Below are 23,164 nucleotides of genomic sequence, written 5' to 3' on the forward strand. Positions count from 1 at the left end.
CAATTTATACAACCATGCTAACAATGTATATTATATTCACTGTCCTATACTCTTGACAAAGCTGGATATTACCAGACTTTTAAACTTGCTCATTTGATAGAGGAACAATGCTATTTTGTTTTCTAACTTGCATTTTTCTGATCGCCCAAGAAGCTAAGCATCTTTTCATGTATTTTTTAAATAACTGACTTTTTACTTCATCTGTGAATGTCCCTTCCCACCCTCTGCCAATTGTTTAAGGCTTGTGGGTGTCTTTCAAAGTTAACTGTTTGGAATCTTTATGTAACAGGGGTAACCCTTTATGTAACCCTTGGTCTCATATATTTTGAAATATAGACATTTTAATTTTTGCATATTGTCAACTGTCCATTTTTGCCTCTTACGACCTCTGGTTTTTATAGCTTAAAAAGGCCTTTCTTAGCCAGAAAATTATTCCAATAGTCTCCTTAAAAATTTTTGCTTTCCAGAATTGTTATCTTTTATGTTTAATCTACTTGGAACTCCTTTTTGTCTATGGCCTGGGATGAAGACTTGACCCAATTCCTTGCCAAACACAGAGCATTCAAGTTAGTCCTTAAAAGGAATCTAGCAAAAAGAAACCCAGTACACAAACTGAGAAGACTTATGACTTACTTTTTTTTTTTTTTAAGCACAACCTACTACACAGACTCAAACACATTTTTACTGCCACAACAACACCCAGAGATATGTGTACTTACACAGAATTCAAGTGACTTAAAAGGACAAAACATTGAATAAGATGCAGACTTCCTGACAGTTAGGCAACACTTACCCATTCCCCTTTAACCTCCACCAGGAAAGCAAAGGTTTGAAAGCAAGGCAAAATATATGTTTAATGACATGCTTTATTCTTACAGCATATCTAAACTCTACGCATCTCATCAAGCTGGTGGTTAACTAGCCAATTCGAGGAAAAGGTTTCAACAGGCCTAGGATTATAGGTGAAGCCCAAATATGTTACCGAAAAAGAGCAACACTTTCTCATCAAGATACAGATCACCTGCAACATTTCCTTATCATAACATTTCACAACGTTCCCTTACTTTAGGATGAGAGCGAGCTGCTTCTCTGCACCTTGTGTTGCAAGAAAATCCAGTTTCAAAAATATTAGGCTGGTTTGTTTAACATTAAAAAAAATTGTAATGAGGTCCTCACTGATGTGACAATGTATTTTCAGAAATGTTAGATTCCTATTACATGGTATTTACATATTTTACAATTAATCTGCTTTACAGGATACACTACTTCAAATACGAGGCAGTGTGGGAAAGTAGCTTCAGGCTATTAGAAACCACGGTGTAGGAAACAGCAGGTGGTGAAGTCAGAGGAAAGCTGACAAACATGCCCTGCTGGCTCGAGTTACCGTCTGTGTGCGCAGAGTGGAGTGCCCAAACCCACAGTTCTTTCTGTAAAGGATGAGTAAGGCTGGCACCCAGCATGTTTCAGGCAATAACTGTGTGCTGAATGAAGCCATGGAGTATATTTGAAGAGGTTTTCACTATTGTTAAGGTGATTTTAACTTTTAAAGATCTGGAGCCTGGGCAACATAGGGAGACCCTAGCTCTACAAAAAAATAAAAAAATAAAGATTAGCTGGGTGTGGTGGCACACACCTCTGAGCTACTCAGGAGGCTGAGGCAGGAGGATCACTTGAGCCTGGGAGGTGGAGGCTGCAGTGAGCCAAGATCATGCCACTGCACTCCAGCCTAGGTGACAGCGTGAGACTCTGTCTCAAAAAAAAAAAAAAAAGAAAGAAAAGAAAAGAAAAGAAAAAATAATTTGGGATTTTTGGCCTTGCTTCTTCTAGCCCATGGTAATTACAGAGAAAACAGCGCTATCAGGAAAAAAGGGGACATAAGAATTGATTTCTCTAAGTGCTAAACATACTGTTATTTCTACGTATTTTAGCCTATTAAAGATCCACAGATATGATGTGTATATGGCAAGATGAATGCATGAGTAATAGTATAATCACCTGTATAACACCCTTTATACTTCAGAGACATACAGTCCTTGGGCAAGAAACATGTTGTTTCAATTGTTAACTTTCATAGTTCTTTACAAATTCTAGGCCAGGCATGGTGGCTCATGCCTGTAATTTCAGCATTTTGGGAGGCTGACATGGGAGGATCGTTCGAGCCCAGGCAATTCAAGACCAGCCTGGGCAACACGGAGAAACCCTGTCTCTACAGAAAATACAAAAATTAGCTGGGCATGGTGGTGCACGCCTGTGGTTCCAGGTACTTGGGAGGATGAGGTGGGAGAATCGCTTTGCTTGAGCCCGGGAGGCAGAGGTTGCAGTGAGCCAATATCACGCCACTGCACTCCAGCCTGGGCAACAGAGTGAGAAGTTGTGTCAACAACAACAAAAAAAGCTAAATTATCTTTTAAAAAAAAAGTGCTAAGAGTAATGCAAAGTTGACGACTTCTAAGACTCTAAAAGTGAGTAACTAGAACAAGGAACTACTATTTTCTTTTAGAAAATGATTTAGATGAACCATGTTGTTTGATTTTCTTTCTTAAACTGGTTCCTATAGTTTCAGTCACATCATAAGATTGTTATTAATTAAAGGAAAGAAACAGTAACAAAGTAAAATTTTAAATTATTTTCTGTTTCAGAATAGGAAAGCAGATTAACTGTGTAATTCATTACTCTTTTTACATAATTCAAAGTTCACATAATTAAAGGGAAAAAAGATGCTCTGATGCAAAGATACAAAAGTTATTGCAATTATGAGAATGATGATAGGTGTTCTGCACTTATAACTATTTCTTAAAGACTCCTGGCCTCCTCCCACTTTGGAGGATCCTAGTGTGTGTGTATATATATGTACATATGCACACTAGCATATATTATACATATATATACACACGCATGCTAGTATATAGTCTATACATCATATATAAAATATATGTATTACATATATATTTATACTCATATATTTCTACTCATAGTATATAAGTAGTAATCTAAACTCTGAAATTATCAGACATTTATAGATTTAAAAATAAGAACACATTGTCTTTACCAACTCAATTTTAAAGTGATGTTGGGATACATTTTTTAAATGCCATCTTTCATTTTAATAAAAAAGAAAGAAGACTGAGCTTACACTTTAAAAATCTAGATGCTGAATTATTGGGTTTCATACTCACTGACAATCTCACAATTGTTGAATAAAGTGAAACAAGAGGACAGAGGCTAATCTTCAACAGAAATGACCCTCTCACTGGAGTCTTTCTTACCATGACTATGTCTCCTGGCTGGATAGTGATTTCATCATGGCTTCTGGATTCAAAGGGGTACAGTGCCCGGTAATATACCACTTTTACGTTTTCCTGTGCAGAAATGGTAAGTGGACCTTTTTCTGTTTACAAAAAAGGTGGGGGGACAAAAATAAATAATTACAGAGAACATAAATGTACGACAACAAGCCAAACAACTAACCTCTCCTCTATTGCCTATCTTCACCTCTGAACTATTTCCCTCCATTCAAGGAATTTCTGAAACACATACTGACTGCCAAAGCAGAGCCAAATCTGACGTCAGCAACTCAAACCCATCAGAGAGTTCATTGGTGACTCCCTCTAAACAAAGGTCATTCCAAGGCTGAGTGCAGCCAGGCTGCCTAAAGGTCCCTTGTCTCTGCCTCTTGGCTTGGGCTCTAGCAGTGCAGATCTGTAAAGCATCAATACCCCCTCCTCCCTACCCAGCGTGTTGAGTACAATGTAGCAGTTAGGATACGACCCAAAGTCTGAATCAGCCAAGGAGCAAATTTGTTTGGGAGGGAACAGAGGCACCAGTTTCCATACCAAAACATGAAAATGCAGATGTTTTAGGCTCTTTAACATGGTCATATAAAACCTAAGTGCTGATAATCCCCAATGAAGAAACTCTTCCTATACATTTCTCTGGGAAATAATGAGCCTAAGGATGAACCCTAGATGAAAATAATTTAGATTTTAAATGAAACAAAATGTTTAGAAATGCACATGAGCAAAGGATATTTTGCATTCTGATTAGCAACAACTAATAACAGACCTTTGGGCATTTTTACTCAAGAGCTACAAGTATTTTGACATATAACTCTCTTATCCAGAAAGCAATGAGGGTAAAGTATTATCTCCACATGATTTTGAACTGTATGACATGCAAGATTTCCTACTGACTGAAGGCGAAAAAACAAATCTTCATTTTATACTAGGAGGACGCGTGAAGAACTTAAACTAACTGCCTAAGATCAATGGTGAAATTATTTTCAGATAGAAAAAAACTATCAAAAAATTGATTTGCCCCTACTATGACATGGTTGCTACTGTGTAGGTCTGATGACCTGCCAGTCTTTCCCCTGGACTGCACGCATCTGAAGGCAGGTAGGTGCCTACTGCAGCTCCATACCTCACGCCCATCTCAGCCCATTATGCAGCTGGGAACCAGTAAACCTTTACAGAATAGCTTGAAAGTGTTTTTTCTTTCTTTTCTTTCTGTATACCGCAGCACTAAAGCAGCACACGGATGACCAAGCAAAATTGGTATAATTTTCCACACAAAGAAAAAGCAACGACTTGCTTCCGCTGAGCATTATTTGCAAAACTGTACAATCACACAACCACACAGGAATCTTAAATACATTCTAGCTTACATCTGTTATTATAAAGGATAGCTTTTCCTAGCTATTCCAATTAGATCGGTCTTTCATTTATCTTTTTGTTCAGTCTTTTATTTATCCTTTTTTTTTTTAAAAAAAAAAAGGCAAATTAGGCCAGGCATGGTGGCTCATGCTTGTAATTTCAGTACTCAGAAAGGCCAAGGTGGGAGGATTGCCTGAGGCCAAGAGTTCAAGACCAACCTGGGCAACAAAGTTAGAACTCCATCTCTACAAAAAAAAAAATTAGCTGGGCATGGTGGTGCACACCTATAGTCCCAGCTCCTTGGGAGGCTAAGACAGGAGGATTGCTTAAACCCAAGAGTTTGAGGCTGCAGTGAACTATGACTGTGCCACTGTACTCTAGCCTAGGCGACAGAGTGAGACTGTCTCAAAGAAAAAAGAAAAGCAAAGAGAAGTAAAGAAAAGAAAAAGCAAATTATGTTCAAAGGACAAAACGCTGCCACTTTTCAAAAAGTAAAAGCAGTTCTATGCAATGCAGACCGAAGACAGCGAATACCCCATCAGTGGAGGCAAGGGTGAAAGGTGCCACTTTCTGTTGCAGAAACAGCCCAGAAATTCCAGGGAGGGAAATAACAAACCAGAGAAACAGCAGGTTCTTTTGCAGCATATACGACCAGTGGAACTTCACGCCACTTGTTAACTCTGTAGAGGACTCGTGGATGCCGGTGTAACGTGGGCCAGAGGCTGGCATGGTGATGGGAGAATTACACAGATCTCAACTGACCCTGGGGAAAGAAGAGCTGCCATGCTCAAAATAAGAGACTGATGTTCTCATCTGTTAATGTAGCCAAGACTGGTCCTGATGAGATATGGGCGTTTTTCAGGAGGATCTGGGAGAGAAGATGACTTATTTTCTAGAATTATTTTTGGCTTCTAATACCTGAAGTGGACCAGGGTGCCTGGACAGCTGGCTTAGCTGGTTCTTGGTGCTGATGGAAAAGCCGACCCAGCTTGTCTTGTGCTTCCTGTTTGCCTTTCTCCTCACCATCCTTCTTTTTGATACTCTCCTCCCTTTTCAGTTTTTCCTCCTCGTGGAGTTTTCTTGGTCGCTGATGCTCGTCCTCCTGCTGCACATGCTCCAGCCACTGCTTGTCCCTTTCCTGAGCTCGTCTGCCAACAAACACACTTGATTACAGCAAGGAAGCAGCTCTAAGTTAACACTACTGTTGCCTCTTTTCACAAAAAAAGCTCCATCCAGTAAATGGGATGGGAAACATCAAGGGAACATTGTTCTTCAGACGGGGCAACTGAATCAGGGTTTCAGTTCTGAGTGAGAAGAAATCACATGATTTAGGAAAACACAGAAAATTTCTGATGTATTTTATAAAGTGGTTACAAGAATAAGAAACACACTTAATAATAAAGCGGGTATTAAACTGACCAAACAGAGCCATAAAACACAGAGAACATAACTTCTATAAAAATAAAATACACCCAACACTGTAAATGAAATATCACTTAAAATAAGTACATGATCAATCAGATCATTAAAATTTCCCCCCAGCAAAGGGTACAACACATTTACATGCATACATGTTGCTCCCCAAACCTGAAGCTGAAAGCAAGGGATTGTTTTATTGACTTCAACTACTTTGATTTTGTTTTTCAAAGTAGCTACCACAAATAGATAATTGTAATTAAATCTAGGCCTTGTAATTTTTGATGGCCTCAACCTGAAACCCACAGTAAAAGACTGAGAATGATTTTTCTCATTCTATAATACTTTATAAAGTCAGAAAATACTTTAAATGAAACTAATATGTAATAACAAATGATATAATAATAACTAGCTCTCCATATATTAACTCCTTTAAACTGCGAATCAGGTAGGTAGTCTTAGTATTACTCCCATTTTACAAATAAGGAAGCTGGGGCAGAGATATTAAATGACTTGTCCACATCACACAAACATATGTGCCTGGGCTTCAATCCCAGGCAGCCTGGTCCCAGAGTCTCCACCCTGAACTGCCATCCTGTGACATGGCTAACGCACACAGGTCATTGGCTAGAATTAGGAATTTGCCACGGGAACATAATTGAAACAAATTATACTTTTATTCTCCATTGTCAAAAAATTACATTTATTGCTACTCTGTATGAATGTGAAATTTTTATGCAGAAGTCTTCAAACTTAAATCTTAAACATTTTATTTACAATTTTTAAAATGTCTTTTAGGAAAGTATAAAAACATTTTTTGGAGGGGTAAGGACACTGTTATTCATGACAACAAAAAACCATAATAAAAACAGTGGCCAGGCACAGTGGCTCACGTCTGTAATCCCAGCACTTTGGGAGGCTGAGGAGGGCGGATCACCAGGTCAGGAGTTCTAGACCAGCCAGGAGTTCTAGACCAACATGGCGAAAGCTCATCTCTACTAATAATATAAAAATTAGCTGGGCGTGGTAGCGCACGCCTGTAGTCCCAGCTACGTGGGAGGCTGAGGCAGGAGAGTCGGTTGAACCAGGGAGGCAGAGGTTGCAGTGAGCTGAAATCATGCCACTGCACTCCAGCTTGGGTGACAGAGTGAGACTCCGTCTCAAAAAAAAAAAATTACTTTATATTTTCTACCAATAAAGGTCACCATATATAGTGTACAACCATCTAATTTCTGAAGTTAATTTGGAGTAGTTTTTATCTATGTAATTGGAATATATATTACATATTATATTTTTATTAAGCTATTTTCTGTATTATGCTATTTTATGTATTTTATGTATTTTTCTGTATTTTACGTTTATTTCTACTCTGTAGGAATTTAACAGTTCAGTGCAGTATAGTGTGAATAATAAAAGCATTTTATACACTGTGGAGGTAAGAAAAGGACGGAATTAATCAATACATCCAAGGAGGAGACCCTTAGTCTGACCTCCAAGAAAACCATAAAACAATCATGTAAATTGGTTTGGGACCCCAGATACCTCCCCACTGGCACTGAAAAACAAACAGACGACTCTACATACCCATAAGAAAGTAGGCACAGCTCTCCGCAGGTTAACTGAACTCAGCCCACTAAAGTTAACGACTTACGACTTCTCTCAAGTATCCATTTCGTCGTCTTTTTAATCTAATTTCTTTTTCTTTTCTTTTTCTATTTTTGAGATAGAGTTTCTCTCTGTTGCCAGGCTAGAGTACAGTGGCATGATTTCAGCTCACTGCAACCTCCGCCTCCTGGGTTCAAGTGATCCTCCTGCCTCAGCCTCCCAAGTAGCTGGGACTACAGGCACGTGCCACTGTGCCCAGCTAAATTTTTGTATTTTTAGTAGAAACGGGGTTTCACCATGTTGGCCAGGATGGTCCTAATATCTTGACCTTGTGATCCGCCCACCTTGGCCTCCCAAAGTGCTGGGATTACAGGCGTGAGCCACTGTGCCTGGCCTTAATCTAATTTCAATTACCAACTTTTATAATTTACAGGCTGTCATTGGGACATTTGGTCATTTTTGTTTTGTGGAGTCTAAAATTAACTGACATTTAAAAGGCAACTATCCAGTAACAAAATCAGACACAAATTTCTACAATTTACCACAGTAAGTTACAAGTAAAAATAAAAACATCACAAACACAAATCTTCAAAAACAGATACAAACATGTCTGTATCCTATGCACTAAACAGCAAATTTCCCCCTTTTGTACTAAAGTTTAATTTGCAGTTGAAAAACAGAAGGGAAACAGAGGGGCCCACCCTGACCCTGCTGGAGAAGCCCTGTGTGGGGCACTAGCTCAGTGGCTTAGATTTTAAACCAGGCATTCCAACCCCTGTTAGCTGTTAGTAAAAGGCTGTGAACTAGAAATGTTATTTTGGCCATTAACATGCAAATGAGCACACCAAGTGTCCCAATTTCCTTGTATAATTCCATTTATCTACATAGTAGTAGCTTAGAGAGCTCTGGGAACTAACCAAAAACTTCAGGGGGTACTGATATATGCAAAGATTTATATATACACGTTTGTGTTTGCACTCACACTTCACACGCACACTAAAGACTGAAAGCTCTTTCTGGTGCAGTAACTACTTGGAGAAGCCAGGCAAAGAATAGTAAATCCTCAAAGTTCCTTCCAGATGAGTCCATAATCCAAAGAAGACTCACCTTTGGGCTTCTTCTTTTTGTTTTTCTAATTCTATGATCTTTCGCTCTTGTTCTTTCTGTTTCAGTCGTTCAGCCTCCATCGACTTTTGCTTCTGGAGTTGCTGCTTATTATGTATTTCTCTTAGTTCCTATAATTAACCGAGAAACAGCTCATGTAGCGACATGAGTGACAAATACATCAACTATTTATCAGCATGCAACATTTCATAGTGGGAAGCCTAGGACACTTAGGAGATAATGTTTCAGAGTTGGAAAAAGTCAACTTGGAAAGCTAAAATCACACCACATTTTGACATGACTGATTTCCAAAGGCCACTTCAGATTACATTCTAATGAGCCATACACATTATACCATTTTCCATGATCTGCTCTAGAAGAAAGCTGCTAGCGAAGGGCAGGAGAGGAGCTCTACTGATAAGGCTCAGCAATCATAATGGAACGTAACCAGTTCCAAGATATGGTGAGGATCATGAATAAAACTTAAGCTTCTTTTGATTATCAGTCAACACCAACCTCTACTGACTTTGAAAATACACATGCCTCTTCTTCACTCACTACCTCCATTCAAACCTCACCTCCACCTTTCACTAAGCTGCCTTAGAACAAATGGACATCTCTTTGCTACTCAATTCTTTGACCTCAATTCTTCCCCCAAGGGTCTATTTTTCTTCAAATTACACCTCTTCCAGAGCATCTTTTCTTACTAAATCTATCCTTCAAGTTGCTAACTGCCCCAAACTAAACTACCAATCAGGTTGAAAGTAAAAAGCTATAATTTGATGATGACTACCTTGGATCCAATTTCCTCACTTGATACTAGCTGCAGGAATAGCAGTAATTTCCTTAGCAGGCTACTGAAAATAAAATGCATTCTATGATATTTAAAGTACTTGAGTCACAAGTTTAAACACCTGAAAATATGACGAACAAGGAAACGTCTGCTGAGGAAGAAACTCCCTGATTCCACAGAAATCAAAAGGTCCCCAACAGATTGAGTCACTGAAACTCGTCTTACTTGGGCCAACAATAAATCAGATGAGTCAAAGTGCCCAGTAGAGCTAAGGTATCTTCCCAGTTGATTTCTTGATCTAACCAGGGCTGGTCCTCCCAGTACATGGCCCAGGGATCTCTATGGGGAGATTTAAGGACTAAGATTTGCCCTGTCTTCTATCACTTTTCTCACTGGCGAGACTAGATGGGCAGGTTTCTTCCAGGCCCTAAAATTCCTACCTTTAGATTCATTCAGAGATTGAAAAACAAAGATAGACCATTTGTCTGTAGAAGGTCAGTATTAAAATATGCACTTGTTACTGGAAAAATTTCTTAAGGGTTAGGCTAACCTTTTCCTACTAATTTTGCTAAGGTTAAAGTTAAAATGCATATACAAATGTTTTATAAACTGTAAGTGATGCTGAGTGGCTTTAAAAGAGAACAATGAGATAAAAGAAAAAGTTTAACTGGAGATTAGGAGGCTGGGGGAGGTACTTAGAAGAGGAAGGCATGGGAGGAAAAGGGGAAGGGGAAAGGGGAAAGAAGGAAAAAAAGGAAAGGAAGGAAGGGGGAAGGAGGGAAAAGAAGGGAGGAAGGGACTTCAGTGGGGGAACCTAGCAGATGACACTAGGAACATCCAGGCAGGACACATCAGGAAAAGGTACCTTTGTAAGGCACAAATTGGACTGCTCCCTATGGCAGCAGACCTGACATGTGGAACAGAGGAAAGGGGAAAAGAAGGCTAAGACTGGGAAGCAATGATGAATTCTCACACTGACTGTTTAAAGTGCTGAGATCAGAAAATCAACCCTAGGGAGAAAGAAGTCCATTTTTCATCACCTTTCTCACTGCCATACCAAGGGATGTAAAACTTAAGTGTTAAAAAATCAGCAGTATTGGTTTTCTTAGTAACCCAGAATCAAGAATAACTAGTAATCAGTAATAACATGAATGAAAATTTCATTTTCAATACCATCAAATTCTTAAATAGGTTCAGAAAAAATAATTTACAGCAAAAGACTATACTTAAAAGGTACAGAACTGGGAATCAAGAAACCAGGATTCTAATCTCAGGTCCCTGACATGAGCTGGCAGATGAATCAGAATAGATGATCTTTAGGTGTTCTTCGAGTTTGAGGATCTGTTAAATCTTAGACATTGTTCATCACATGAGTATTTCTTTATTTCAGTGTCTGTTTTATTTAGAATTTTATTCCTAACTGCAAGAATGAGTGAAAAGAGCATAAGCAAAATAACCCTGAGCTGAAATTAAATACAAAGGAGTAAGAAATGATGGAAGAGAAATAACATTTCAGTTTGATGTTCAGGAATCTGATTATATATTAAATAAAGAAAAGTCCTTATTTCATCCAGGAAAAAATGTATTTATGAGGGATATTCAAAATATTCAACAACAGGTACTGCACAACCAGAATGGACCCTGGCCATGATGTATCAACATACTATAATAGATAGCCCATAGGCCCAAATGAAGATTTTTCATTTTTCCCCAAGAATTACACTGCACATTTCCTTTCTATACTAGGCTCTTGTAACTGGATATGGATTTACAGATCACTGACTAGTAGATGCAAGTAAAGCTAGTAATACATTAGGAGGCACTATAAAATTGAAAAACGTGTAAGAAAAAGTGATTTTGAAGAATACAGAAAAAAAAACCCTACCTATGGCACAGTTTCAAAAATAATTTTTAAATGTATCAAATACATAAAAAAGATGTTTAAATTTTTTAAAAACACTTCTTTTTGAGTTTAGCAGCATTTGAACCAATCTTAGGAACTGATTATGCCAATTGCAGTTTCAAGTACCTCCAAGGAATGGAGCTTGCAGGAACCGTAAAAAATAGATGACAAATAAGCTAACAGAAGGCTCTGGCACCTTATGATCCAGATTTAAAGATGGCGAGGTTTTTCTATAATTTCCTCGTCCAAGTCAAACACTGCTGAGATACACAGTTGTAAGGAAATCAACGTGCTGCCCAGAGGCAGGCATTCTGGGTCTCCTCTTTTCTTGGACTTAGGAGTTTACTATGGCATTAATCAAAATAGGCAGAGCATGGATGATTTCTAAGTTGATAAGCTTTTTAAAAAGTTGAACTTCCGAGAAGGCAATCTATAGAATGAAGAAATATACTCTTAAAAAAATGAGTGAATGGCTCTCCTTCCTTCGCCACAACAAAGTCCTTGCAGAACACCCAGTCCCTTCACACAGGGGAGCAGATGGCTACACTATTCTCTCATTCTTTTCCATACTATTAAAGAGACTCAAGTACTGTCACAGTTATTAAGAAGTATCCTTTTAACTCTTTCAGAAAAAAAAAAATTCAAAGAGACAAACAAATCTGGTATCATTAAATTATGTATCTAGGAAATGAGCAAATTATTGGGGGAAATGGCTAAGGAAAATTTCATCACACTGAAAGTATCAACTTTTCCTGGTAGGCAAATTGATTAAAATGACTCTGCAAATTCTATTAAATCCACATGGAATTTGTCACAGTTATTTTGCTACAACAGAAAGAAAACAAACAAGAAATTACCACATATCAAAAGTCAGTATCTCACTTGGTTCTTCCTAAAATTAAGTGATTTTTTTTCTAAAACCAGTAACTCTTACAAAAACATGTTTCTTGGCTGGGAATTAATCTAGCAATATAGCACAGAGTATACAACTTTGATTTTTCTTTTATGAATTCTATTCAAGTGTGTGGTATGTTTTATACTAGGTAGAGTATGTAATAATTTGATATTATCTTCCAATAAAACATAATTACAGTACTTTCTTAAATAAGAAATTATTAAGTAGTCAAGAAATTTTAGCTGCATGTAACAAATACTTATGCAGGAAAAAATAAAACTATAAAATGTGTACTATATATACTACACACATATATTAAATATTAAAATAAGGTTTTTTGTTTTATTTTTTTGAGACAGAGTCTCGCTCTGTTGCCCAGGCTGGAGTGCAGTGGCCGGATCTCGGCTCACTACAGGCGCCCGCCACCTCGCCCGGCTAGTTTTTTTTTTTTTTTTTATTTTCTAGTAGAGATGGGGTTTCACCGTGTTAGCCAGGATGGTCTCGATCTCCTGACCTCGTGATCCGCCCATCTCGGCCTCCCAAAGTGCTGGGATTACAGGCTTGAGCCACCGCGCCCGGCCAAAATAAGGTTTTTTTAAAAAATCACAAACAACTTATGCAGAATTACTAAGATACAGAATTTCTTAACCAGGTTCCATGAATAAGCTTCAGCCCTGTGGATACTAGTTGCACGCAGTCTTGGGGAATATGGGCATTTTTCTAGTGGAGAAAGCTCACAGCTTTTATTAGTATCAAGGGGTCTTTGATCAAAAACAGCTCATGAACTACAATAAACAAATTATTGGCATATCAAGATTCTGTTTTGTATTAGTTAAGATAAATGAAAATCAACTTGCTTTTAATTTTCTTCCCTAGACCAAAGAGGGAAAAGTCACTTATTTCCCCTAAAGAACTAAGTTATTTGAACCATAAAACATCTTTGGACATCCTATGGCACAGAGCCAAAGTATTTCAAAAGCAATCTGTTTGACAAATTGAATACCCAAGAAGATCCAACTATTTTTCCCCTGAGAAACGTGGCTCACGTTTACTGAACATGGTTGTTCTGCTGCTATGCTAAAAGGCACAGAATCACTTGATTTAATAACTGTGACTGTTTTTCCTTCATCTGGTCTTAGAGACACTCAAAAATACATGTATTATGTGAAACAATATTACCTGAAATATGAAGTAGCATGCACCTGAACAATACGTATAGGAGTCCTTTGAAGAGAAAAAAATTAACTAGCAACAGGGGTCTATGAAAGGAGACTAGCAGTTAATGGAAATTTATTTGCTAATTTAGATTATTTAACTTTTTTGAAGGATTTTGCTTTTGGTTCGCCTCAGGATGTCTCTTGGAAATGAGAGACAAAAACAAACATAACTTAATTACTTAAAATTCATGAGCTCAACAACATAAATCAAGATAAAATTACTTAGCTCACATATACCATTTATAATAATCTTCATACTGTTAATATTATATTGTTTATATTGACCTCATAAAAAAATGATGTAGCTACCAGCATCAGAAATTTCAGGTGTTTATCTATAATATCATATCCATAAAAAGTCCGAAGTATAAGTGCTTTTCTGTAAATAAACATTATTTCTTACCTAGGGATAATATGTAGTATACAATATCAAAATTTATAGAAGGCCTTTGGAGTTTTAAAATACATTAACTTTTTCAAATTAGGTGGTTGTGAAACAAATCAAGAGCTATTAAAGAAAGCCAGTTAACAAACCCCACGAGGTGAGAACTTGTGCCTGGATGGAAAATTTTGAAAAATAACGATTTCAGAACACAGAAAATATACCCAAATCAAGGTAAACTGATAGCCCATTTATCACAAAATTATAAATTTATTCATTTATTTAAAAAATGTATTTATTTAGAGACAGGGTCTCACTGTGTTGTCCAGGCTGGAGTATAGTGGCTATTCACAGGCACGATCATAGCCTTGAACGTCTGGCTTCATGTGATCCTCCCACCTCAGCCTCCAGAGATACATGCCATTGTACCAGGCTACGTTTATTCATTCTTGATGCATTAAAAGTGAGAGGACTACACAGAAAAAGATAGATATACTGATTGGTCATTTATTTATTTGAGATGGATGGAGTCTTGCTCTGTTGCCCAGGCTGGAGTGCAGTGGCATGATCTCAGCTCTCTGCAACCTCTGCCTCCCAAGTTCAAGTGATTCTCCTGTTTAAGCCTTCCAAGTAGCTGGGATTACAGGTGCGTGCCACCACACCCAGACAATTTTTGTATTTTTAGTAGAGATGGGATTTTGTCATGTAGGCCAGGATGGTCTCAAACTCCTGACCTCAAGTGATCCACTCACTTCGACCTCCCAACGTGCTGGGATCATAGGCATGAGCCACCACACCTGGCCTGATTATTTAAATTCTGAAATGGGATATAATGTTTGAACACATGTTCAAATATTTAAATTTGAAGTCGATATTTAACAAAATGGTAAGACTATTTCCCATGGCACAAAATGGTAGTCAACATACCACAAGTGCTAAGGGAGATTGGAGCAAGGTGTATGTGTGGAAGGGGGTGGGCGGAAGAGCTAGAAGCTCCTGTCCTCTCTGCAATAGCAATAGGTAATTAGATACCCTCCACCGTGAGGCTTTGGGAAGTACCCTCGGAAAGTATTACCAGAAAGAGAAAACTGATTCCAGTTTGTCCTAAAAAATCTGAATTTCCCTCAAAGTGTCTGCTTTAGTCATAAAGCAATATTCCATTAAGAGAAGAAAGGATTTTTTCAAAAGATTGAGTTCTTCTTAACCTTTTCCCAAATTACCTTTTATTAAATTTTTACTACCTTAAAAAGAAAAAAACCCCATGCTATAACTAAAAAACTCAACCAACCAGCTTACTGGTATGGCACAGAATCTGACAGAATGAGAGTTAGAGAATTTTATTACTTCTATGCAGAAGAGGTCTTTTTCAAAGGATCATATATGTAAAAATAAAATTTTTGCTTGAACAAAATGAAAGAACCAAACAATACTAACTATGAGAAATCAACATTGCTGTTTGAATCCATACTGATTTCTCTTGCTGTTTCCATGCCTCCTCTTTCTGAGTCTTTCTCCTTCCAATTGTTTCTCTTCACAAGCATTTTTCCCCTGACTTCTTACTCTGTCCTGCAGTTCTTTCTCCAATTCTTTTCTTTTTTCCTCTCTTGCTAAACATTTTGCCTTTCACTGCCTTCATAATGAATAAGCCTCCCATGAAAGGAAGTGTCTGAAACCAAGAGTATAAAGGCTTTAGTTAAGCAAACAACCTCATTTACTATAACTGGCCTTCTCATTTCAACATCGATTCAGTTCTTAGTAGCAATTTTTAGAACAGGTAGCATTATGGGGATAATTTATATTTCTAACAGCCTCTTGTGTCTAATTTTAGAAGCCTGAATTTCCCAAGTATACTAAGGAATTAAATCACAATTGTGAATTAGTCTTAAATACTCAAATTTTGCTAGAAAATAAAATGCTATAGACATTTGGAATAGTATACTGACCATAATATGTCTCCCATGATAGAAATATGCACATGACCCAAATAATAACGGAGTGCTTTCACACTTTTGCAGACAAGCTCAAATTCAATGATCTAAAATGCTTGTTAAAAAGACAAGACTACAGTATACAGTACCTTGTCCAGCTTGTAATTCAGTTTACACCACCATACACACATGCAACTCGTCAATAGGCAAGAATCAATCATACGCCACGATTAATAATAACTAATAATTAACTTTTATAAAGAAGGCTTAGTACTTCATGGTAAATGCTATCTTAGACACTGAGCACTCATCTGCGCAGGGGAAACTGAAGCACAGAGCTGGAGATGGTTCATCATTCTTAGTCTGAGAAAGATGTGCATTGCCTGAGTAGGGCATGGAGACCTTTAGAAAGAAGTCTAAGTGGATGACGCAGCCCAGGAGAACTGCCAGGCACTGCAACACTGCCTCCTCCATTGCCACTGACTGGAAGAAAGAAATGCTCAAATGTAAACGGCCATTCACATTAGGACTTGTCCAGTACACACTGACTAGACAGGAACCAACAAGGACTCAACTTTTCAACATGAAACATAAAATCTAGCCCCGTTGGGTGTTGGATTCTCCTTATTTGACCTCTTAAAGGAGCTTGGAAAACTACAAGCTGTACTCTGTGCTGCTGCTCCATGTTAGAGCTAAGACATTAAAATATGGAACATTAGGCTGTCAGTGCCAAGGAAAACTGCTACAATAACTACTGACATCACCAAGGTGAAGGTAAAGTCAGGTGCCACTGTCCAAAAAGTCCTGGCAGTAATGTTAGTTAACACTTGTTTGAATCATAATTTTATACCTATAGGTAAGCACTGTGTGTAAGAAAAACAACTACCCTTTTGGTACACAGAGTCTCCAAAAAAGTTGGGAGTTTTAATTTTCGTGTAAACTGAAGTAAAAGTCATAGATAATAATTTTAAATGGTTGTTTCTAGAATGTGGATTTGACAAGACTACTGAACTGATTTCTTAATAAGGTATTTGTTACATATAGAACACATTTTAAAAGCAGAAATTTATGGTAAATAAATTTTATCCACTGAATTCAAACTATTTTAAGATGTACTAATTCATGCTAGCAATAATCACAATACAATTAATTATTCCTGATTAATTCACTGTTCAAATATTTCATCTGATAGTCAAAAACCTAAAATTTCCCATGCATATCAAGGGCAGCATAAGTACAAAGGCTGCCAGTTGGGGAATTTGCAGTGCAAGAGCTTCAATATTTCAGGGTGCTATCGTTTCTCTTCTCCCACCCTCCCCGTTTTTACAGACTTATTTACAACCCAAAAGCAAACTTTATTTGCTACAGTAAGATTCCTGTTTCCTTTCTCAAGTAATTATTGGTTTGGGTGGTAAATAGAAAGATATTTACGCCTTAGGATTTTTTTTGGAATATATAAATGTGACACCTACAAGGTAAATATCTATTAAAATGCATGGAAAAACAGCCTTTTTGGAAAACAAAAAATAAGCCTTCAATTTCCAAGGATTATGTAGAAACTTAAAGGCCCATGACTTTGAATGTGGAGCCATTTAACAGAAGACCACAATTAAAAGTATGCCTTATGTTTTCAATACGTTGCTTCCTATACGAAACAAATACCTATTAACCTGTAACTTTTTCGTCTTTAATTAACGCTTGGAGAATTTCTATCTGGGCTTATCAGATTTTGGGTAGGGAAGGGAGGAATGTAATTCTTCCTGAAGAAAATGGGAGAAATCCACAAAAGACAAATTAATCTGAGCAAGACATTCTAGAGGAAAGAACTAAATCAGATTGTATGTTAAAAGAAAAGGCAAGTATAAGTGTATTCAGTTTTTTGACTAAATATGCTTCCTATACTTCCTAATAACTGTCTTATAACTCAGAATCTGGGCTGAACCAGGGTACGATTATTCCCTGTATTACCTTTATACCTAAGAAACTGGACATAACTCTGAACATGCATCAAAGTAAGTGAATGACTTATTGCAATTTACCCAAAATAGTGAGAATCAGTTTGTGTTAAATGTTATCCCCCTTTGTGGAGCCAGCCACTTAATATAGATGTAGTATCCTGATCAACTAATTTTAAAATTCTGTACTCTGTAAGGTACTCCTCCAGTGTTACTGTACTAATCTATAATGAGGGAATTGCATTTCCTTCTTCCAGGTGAACAATCTATGTGAACATGAAATACAAAAGAATCGGAAGCCCGAATTTCTCTTCTGTACTCTCCAGCTGGCTTCCTTTAAGGGAAGGAAGGTTTAGGATACAGCAAATTCACACCACCAGGTTAGATGTGTGAAATGACACATCCCAGGAAGGTAGAAGTAATTTTTGCTTCATCAGTGTGGATGCTCTAAAGGCACTGCTGATCAAGAGGGACACTGAAGAAATTCCAAGGGTCAGGAGGCTGGCTCTGCCTGGTCTATCTCATCATCCAAGAAAACACAGTTGCTAACGGACACATGCTCTAAGGTTAGAAAAAAAGTACTTCATTTTCCAGTGTGGCTACAACAAAAAAAAGTGGGCAAATGACACTTAAGAGACTAAATGATAAATCCATCTCTGAGTTGTCTCAATCAAATTCTATAAATCTTTTGATTCTCCAATTTAACTGTTTGCTTTGGCTTTACCAGGTTTGAGAGGAATACTAGAGATAATAAGCGTAACACAACATATTAACTAAGTCCTCCAAATGTGTGTTAAATAACAAAACAATATAGTTATACTGACCTGTGATTTGTTTATTGTTTTTTTTGTTTGTTTGTTTTTTGAGACAGGGTCTTACTCTGTTCCCCGGGCTGGAGTACAGTGGCACAATCATGGCTCACTGCAGCCCCGACCTCCCAGACTCTAGTGATTCTCCGACCTCAGCTTCCCAAGTAGCTGGGACTACAGGCACACGCCACCATACCCGACTAATTTTGGTATTTTTTTTTCTTTCTTTCTTTTTTTTTTTTTTAGTAGAGACAGAGTTTTTGCCCAGGCTGGTCTTGAATTCCTGAGCTCAAGTGATCCACCTGCCTCCCAAAGTGGTGGGATTACAGGCACATGCCACTGCACCTGGTCTGACCTGTGATTTTTAAACTCATCTTATTAATTTAAATTTAAAGTTAATAAGAGAAAGCCAAAATTAAAATTAAAAAACAAGAGAAATATTCTTATTTAAAAATAAGTATATTTGGAAAAAGGGCTAGTGGAAAGGGGGGCTAAAATTAGCCTTTATATAAGAAACTCTGTGATGCTGAAAGCAGCCATAGTCAATTAAACAAAGTAGGGGTGACTCACCACATATTAAGGGTGTTCTCTTTAGTAATGGCAACAGCAATTCAATCACCAAAATTATTTAATCTACAGATCTTCTAGACATTTATCAAAAGTCTCACTAGAGTATCATTTTCTAATACCTGAACCTTGTTTTGGGGAGTCAAATTTCTAGAAAAAGAATCTTAATGTGAAGGCACAAATCTGGACTACTACCTGGGTTCAGAAGATAGCTTAATATTTAACAGTTTATATCCCAAGAGACTATTAAAAAGCAATGTAGGTTTTGCAACAGTGCTATTTTCTTTTTTTTGCTTATAAAAGAGACAAGTGACAATGAAAGTTAATGTGAGCATATTTTAATTGAACTTAATCTTTTTTGTTTTTTGTTTTTAATTGTACTTATTCTTGAGATGGTTAATTTATAGCTGTACTTCCAATACTGACATACCACACATAATCATATATGCATGAATATAGAACATATATAGTGTACACACATACACACACTGTGTAAGCATGAAAGCAAAGTGAAGAAAAACACTAAGTTGGCTCAAACAATATTTCCCCTAAGAGCACTTTCCTGGAATTGTACAATTGAGAAAAGATCATTACCTAATACTCTGAAAGAACAGCACACATACCTCAAACTCAGATGTCTAGACAATTTGGCCTAAAATCTCAATCCAAAGGTCAACTATTATAAAAGTTTCAAATATGATTTCTAATTTTTAATTTTGTTTTTAGAATTAAAGAATAGGAGTTTTAGTTCTTCCTACTGTCAAAAGCTGAATTGGCCAGAGTCAAATATAAAGAATTTTAAGTTAGATAAGGAAAACAAATATTTAGAGGGGAAAAAAGTATAACATCCAATTTCTTATAAGAATAACATACATACATCTAAAGTAGTATATGATTGTTTATAAGAAATAAACTGTGTTGTGATTTTAAGAATTAACATTCTTTTTTTTTCTTTTCTTTTTTTTTTTTTGGGATGGAGTCTCACTCTGTCACCCAGGCTGGAGTGCAGTGGCGCGATCTTGGCTCACTGCAAGCTCCACCTCCCGCGTTCACGCCATTCTCCTGCCTCAGCCTCTCGAGTAGCTGGGACTATAGGCGCCCGCCACCACGCCTGGCTAATTTTTTTTGTATTTTTAGTAGAGACGGGGTTTCACTGTGTTAGCTAGGATGGTCTCCATCTCCTGACCTCGTGATCCACCAGCCTCGGCCTCCCAAAGTGCTGGGATTACAGGTGTGAGCCACCACGCCCAGCCAATAATTAACATTCTTAAGATGATACAGTTGTAAAGTTAAATCAGAAACACCAAATCTGAAAGAGGCTGCGATCTAACCATTTTACATTTCCTCAGAGTTTTGGTATTTTCCCAATTTTACTGTGCAAATGTGACAAAACCATACACCACTTCTGCCACAAGAGACAAAAGCAATTACTCCACTAAAACAGTAAGATTTAAAAATGTGAGGTAACAAAATAAAGATCTACATTTAAGCGCAATGAAGATAAGAAGTGGCAGAAAAATTCTTAGTTTTAAAAAAGAAAACAATCCCTTTTAATAGTATTCAAAGAACATAAGAAAGATAAAGCTTTTGGAATCAACTTGATGTGACTGCAAACAGACAAAAGAATGGAGATGTGTCAAAATATGATTCAGGTTAAAAATAGATGTCATGCTGGGGCCACTCATTGAGCCCTAATTTATAGATGCCAAATTCATTCTTGTATTTTCAAGGAGAAAAGTGCAATTTAGATTGTCTCACAATGGCATAATAAATTTTTCTGCCTGAGATTAAATAGCAACTAATCATTTGGACAGTTAAAAAAATTAAAGGGTAGGACATACATGTAGGCACACATAGAAGAGTTACCTTCAGCTGATTATTGAAAATATCAATCTCCTGTAGTTTTGATCTAGTTTCTTTCTCCACTTCATCCAGTTGGTCTCGTAGCTGCTGCCGAGCTAGTTCTTTTGCTTCTAAGGCTCTTTTAAGTGTAACAAGTGAATCTCCTATTTTAGAAAAACATTGCAAAGATAAGAAAAACTTTAATTTGCAGTGAGGAAAATGTTTTTTAATGTTCTCCTTTCACTTAGGGAAATTCTTGCTGGTTATAAAATAAGAGAAGGCCAGGCACGGTGGCCTATGCCTATAATCCCAGCACTTTGGGAGACCAAAGCGGGCAGATCACCTGGGGTCAGGAGTTCAAGACCAGCCTGGCCAATACAGTGAAACCCCATCTCTGCTAAAAACACAAAAACTAGCTGGATGTGGTGGCATGCACCTGTAGTCCCAGCTACTTGGGAGGCTGAGGCGAGAGAATCTTGAACCCGTGAGGCGGAGGTTACAGTGGGTCGAGATTGCACCACGGCACTCTAGTGGTGTGCCTGGGGGACAGAGCGAGACTCCATCTCAAAAAAAGAAAGAAAAAAGTAAAGGTCAACTTTAAAAATAAAACACCTACTGTGCAAACTGTTCTGCTGAACTTGTTTTAATTGGTCATTGAGTATCTGTTTTTCTGGAATAAGTCTTCCAAGCATTTGCTGAGATTCCTGGGAAGGAAGGAGGAAAACAGTAATGAATGACAGGGAAGGCTACCATGTCTACATTAAGATCCAGGCAGAGCTTAAGTCAGTTTTCTCAGACTCTTCCCAAATCCTGTACGGTGAAGCTGCATTTAATCATTAGCTAGGTGAGGCTCCTGCTTTCTTGCTAATAAATTAACTGTTTGCCAAATGCTTTTCCCTAAAATAAAGTTAAGACAGCTATAGCTTCCCTGATATTTCTTATATTTTTGTTGACTTACTGGATATTTATAAGCTTCAAAAAATGTACATTAAGTACCACTCCACAGAGATAAATTGAAGTAATGATCTTCCAATGGCACCGGGATCAAATGCAAATGCAGTGATCCTACTGTTTGTAAACTAACTCAGTGGTCTAAATAGGAGTTATCTTATTACTCTGTCCTGAACTTTGATACTTACTAAGGCTGAACTTAGGTTTACCATATACCTGAAGTTGGAAACAGAAATCAAAGATTTTTAACAACTAGAATCTTAGCTGCTGTATATATTTTTCCACCACACTGGATGGAATTTTAAACAGGTACACAAAAGTTTTGAAGCAACTATTTTTTAACTGACACAAGAAAAAAGTTAAGCCACACTGCACAGGCTGTTTGGAATTTTTGTGGTTAACTTGCCAAGCATAGTATTTGCTTAAATTTAGCTGAAAATATCCTGTATAGTTTCTGCACATTTCAGTAAATGGCAGCCTTCCCAGGTTATAATAAAGAATATTTGACTCTTATTTTTACCTTGATAAAAAATGAGCTCTATGTATTGACTTTTTCTTTGAAAAACTAAAAACGCCTTAATTAAAATTTTTCATCAGAAGCTAAAAACCAGTCCATTTTGGAATAACTACCTTTAGATACAGACTGGTTTACGTGGAATAAATCTCTGTGTAATATATGTCTAAATGATAGACAGAGTTAACTCAATAGCAAGAATTTAGAAGCATCTTCTCCTATGAATAATCCATAACAGAAAAAAAACTTGATAAAACAGAATACACGTATCAGATCTGACTTATCTCCAAAGCAAGTATCTGCTAATCCCTGTACAGAAAGGGAACCAATATCTCATTACCTACTACATACTTTTCTTTCTTCAAAGAATGTTTTATTTTTCACTTCATTACATTTTGGGGAATCCTGATTTTTATCATATTATCAATAAGTGAACATTCTAAGCATCAATCTTAAATAATAAAAATTATACTTGGTCATATAGTATTAGGTGATAATACTCAGATAAATAAACCCATGGCCTTCATCCTTAAATTTTCCAGGAGAATATTTTATGGAACTTCACCTCAAGAGTTAATGAAAGACACTTAAAGAGAGTTAACACATAGAAAAATATACTTAGGCCAAGGTG

General features: G+C 37.2%; 1 protein-coding gene across 16 annotated transcripts in view; it reads right to left on the minus strand.

Annotated features, from left to right (window-relative positions):
• Positions 1–23,164, minus strand: part of ITSN1 (intersectin 1) — a 247,173-nt gene that overhangs the window by 91,334 nt on the left and 132,675 nt on the right. For 9 of the 16 annotated variants that reach the window (XR_012432037.1, XM_045387760.3, XM_045387762.3 and 6 more), the window contains 6 exons: positions 21,685–21,772; positions 21,093–21,232; positions 8,781–8,908; positions 5,571–5,800; positions 3,267–3,388; positions 794–808 (listed from right to left, as the gene is read on the minus strand). Coding sequence is in view for 14 of the 16 variants with exons in the window: in XM_045387760.3 (XP_045243695.1) it covers positions 794–808; positions 3,267–3,388; positions 5,571–5,800; positions 8,781–8,908; positions 21,093–21,232; positions 21,685–21,772 (723 nt within the window). In the remaining 2 variants the exon portion in view is untranslated. The remainder of the gene's footprint in view (positions 1–793; positions 809–3,266; positions 3,389–5,570; positions 5,801–8,780; positions 8,909–21,092; positions 21,233–21,684; positions 21,773–23,164) is intronic. The other 7 variants (XR_012432038.1, XM_045387763.3, XM_045387758.3 and 4 more) reach the window with 1 other exon arrangement.

This window comes from Macaca fascicularis, chromosome 3 (genome assembly GCF_037993035.2).
Source record: "Macaca fascicularis isolate 582-1 chromosome 3, T2T-MFA8v1.1".
NCBI classification, from domain to species: Eukaryota; Metazoa; Chordata; class Mammalia; order Primates; family Cercopithecidae; genus Macaca; species Macaca fascicularis.